The sequence below is a fragment of the Chondrus crispus genome, genomic scaffold, assembly GCF_000350225.1.
Source record: "Chondrus crispus Stackhouse genomic scaffold, scaffold_150, whole genome shotgun sequence".
Taxonomy (NCBI): domain Eukaryota; phylum Rhodophyta; class Florideophyceae; order Gigartinales; family Gigartinaceae; genus Chondrus; species Chondrus crispus.
Genome location: NW_005179020.1, coordinates 115,712 through 117,079, shown reverse-complemented (window position 1 = coordinate 117,079; position 1,368 = coordinate 115,712). Strand labels below are relative to the sequence as shown.

General features: G+C 61.3%; 1 protein-coding gene across 1 annotated transcript in view; it reads left to right on the top strand.

Moving 5' to 3' along the window:
* CHC_T00002696001 (hypothetical protein) overlaps positions 1–26 on the top strand; it is a 519-nt gene extending 493 nt beyond the window's left edge. Inside the window, exon 1 of the mRNA XM_005713793.1 lies at positions 1–26. This exon is cut by the window's left edge and continues 493 nt beyond it. Within this exon, the coding sequence (XP_005713850.1) occupies positions 1–26 (26 nt within the window).
* Positions 27–1,368: the final 1,342 nt, after the last annotated feature.

Sequence of the window (1,368 nt, the reverse complement as noted above, 5' to 3'; positions counted from 1 at the left end):
CTGTTTTACAAGGCATTTCAACTTGATGCATTAATTAATACAATAAAAAGCTTGAACGTTACATGACATATTGTTTGATAGCGACTGCACCGATGCTGCTTCAATTCGTGCTGGCAATTATAGCTGTAGTGAGGCGGCCTGTAACGGGGTACAGCAGTCATGTTCAACTCTTTGACAGGGTGTAACTAATATTCTGACTCGTGAGGATGTTATTTTTCGGTCCTCAGATGAGGCTCATTTCGCCTCAAATGAGTGCAAAACGTCCGTCCAATAGACACTAGAGAGGGAAAGGCTGCTTGTTGCTATCATATTCGGAAGAATTGCCATTTTGGCACTTAGTGCAGCTGTGGAAACTTGCGGAGGGAGGGAGGGGACAGTACTTTGAAGAGGGCTGGGCATCGCGGAGAGCAGGGCAAAAAGAAGACGAAAGCGAGTAGTGGGGGGCGGGAAGGCGGGATTGCGCGATGGAGATTGCAGGGAATGGTGATACGAGGTTAATGGCTTTGCCACGTGTATCACTATTGCACGTGCCCACGTGTTATATGTAAAGCGATCTGTACAATGTACAGCACGAGTACGAGCACGAGTACGAGCACAAGAGCGGAAGCATTGCGCGCGGAAACACGGCAGCGTGACGGTGATACGGAAGAGTGCCAGGGATGCGGCCGTGGTGTCAAGTTGACGAAGCAAGGTCGCGTGGCATCGCCACGAGTTGGTCATGCCCCAGCGCACGCCTCCCAGCGCACGCCTCCCAGCGCACGCCCCTAGCGGGCCGGCGGCCCTACCGCCTCAGCATTTCGCGGCGCTGCCTCGCGGTGCAAATGCGCTCCAGATGGCGCATCTTGGCGTGAAACCTCCCGGCGTCCACGCCGGCTTTCGGCAGCCCCTGCTCGCCGTGCGCGTCCCACACTCTGTGCATCTCCGCGAGCACGACCTCCCCCCTCGGCGCGCCGCCGCGCAGCACGGCGCTCGCCAGGGCGCTCACCACACGCGGCGCGGCAAGCCCCCTCTCCCTCGCGGCCTCGTACACGAGCTCCGCACGCTTGACGCCTGCCGCGCCGCCGCCGTGCGCGCAGGCGTAAATCAGGCCCTCGAACGTGCACTCCCCGGGGCGCAAGCCGCGCTTGCGAAGCTCGCCTAGCACGGCGAACGCGTCGTTGAGCCTGCCCGCGCGGCCGTACCCGCGGATGAGTGCGTCGTACATCTTGCGATCGGGGTCGACGCCGTGCGCGACGGCCTCCTGCAGGAGGTCTGCGGCCTCGTCCGGGCGGCCGTCGACGGCGAGCGCGTGCATGACGGCGGTGTACGCGTGCGGCGCGCGCATGTCGACGCGTCGGCGCGCCTCCCTGAGGGCGAGTAGCGCGTCAG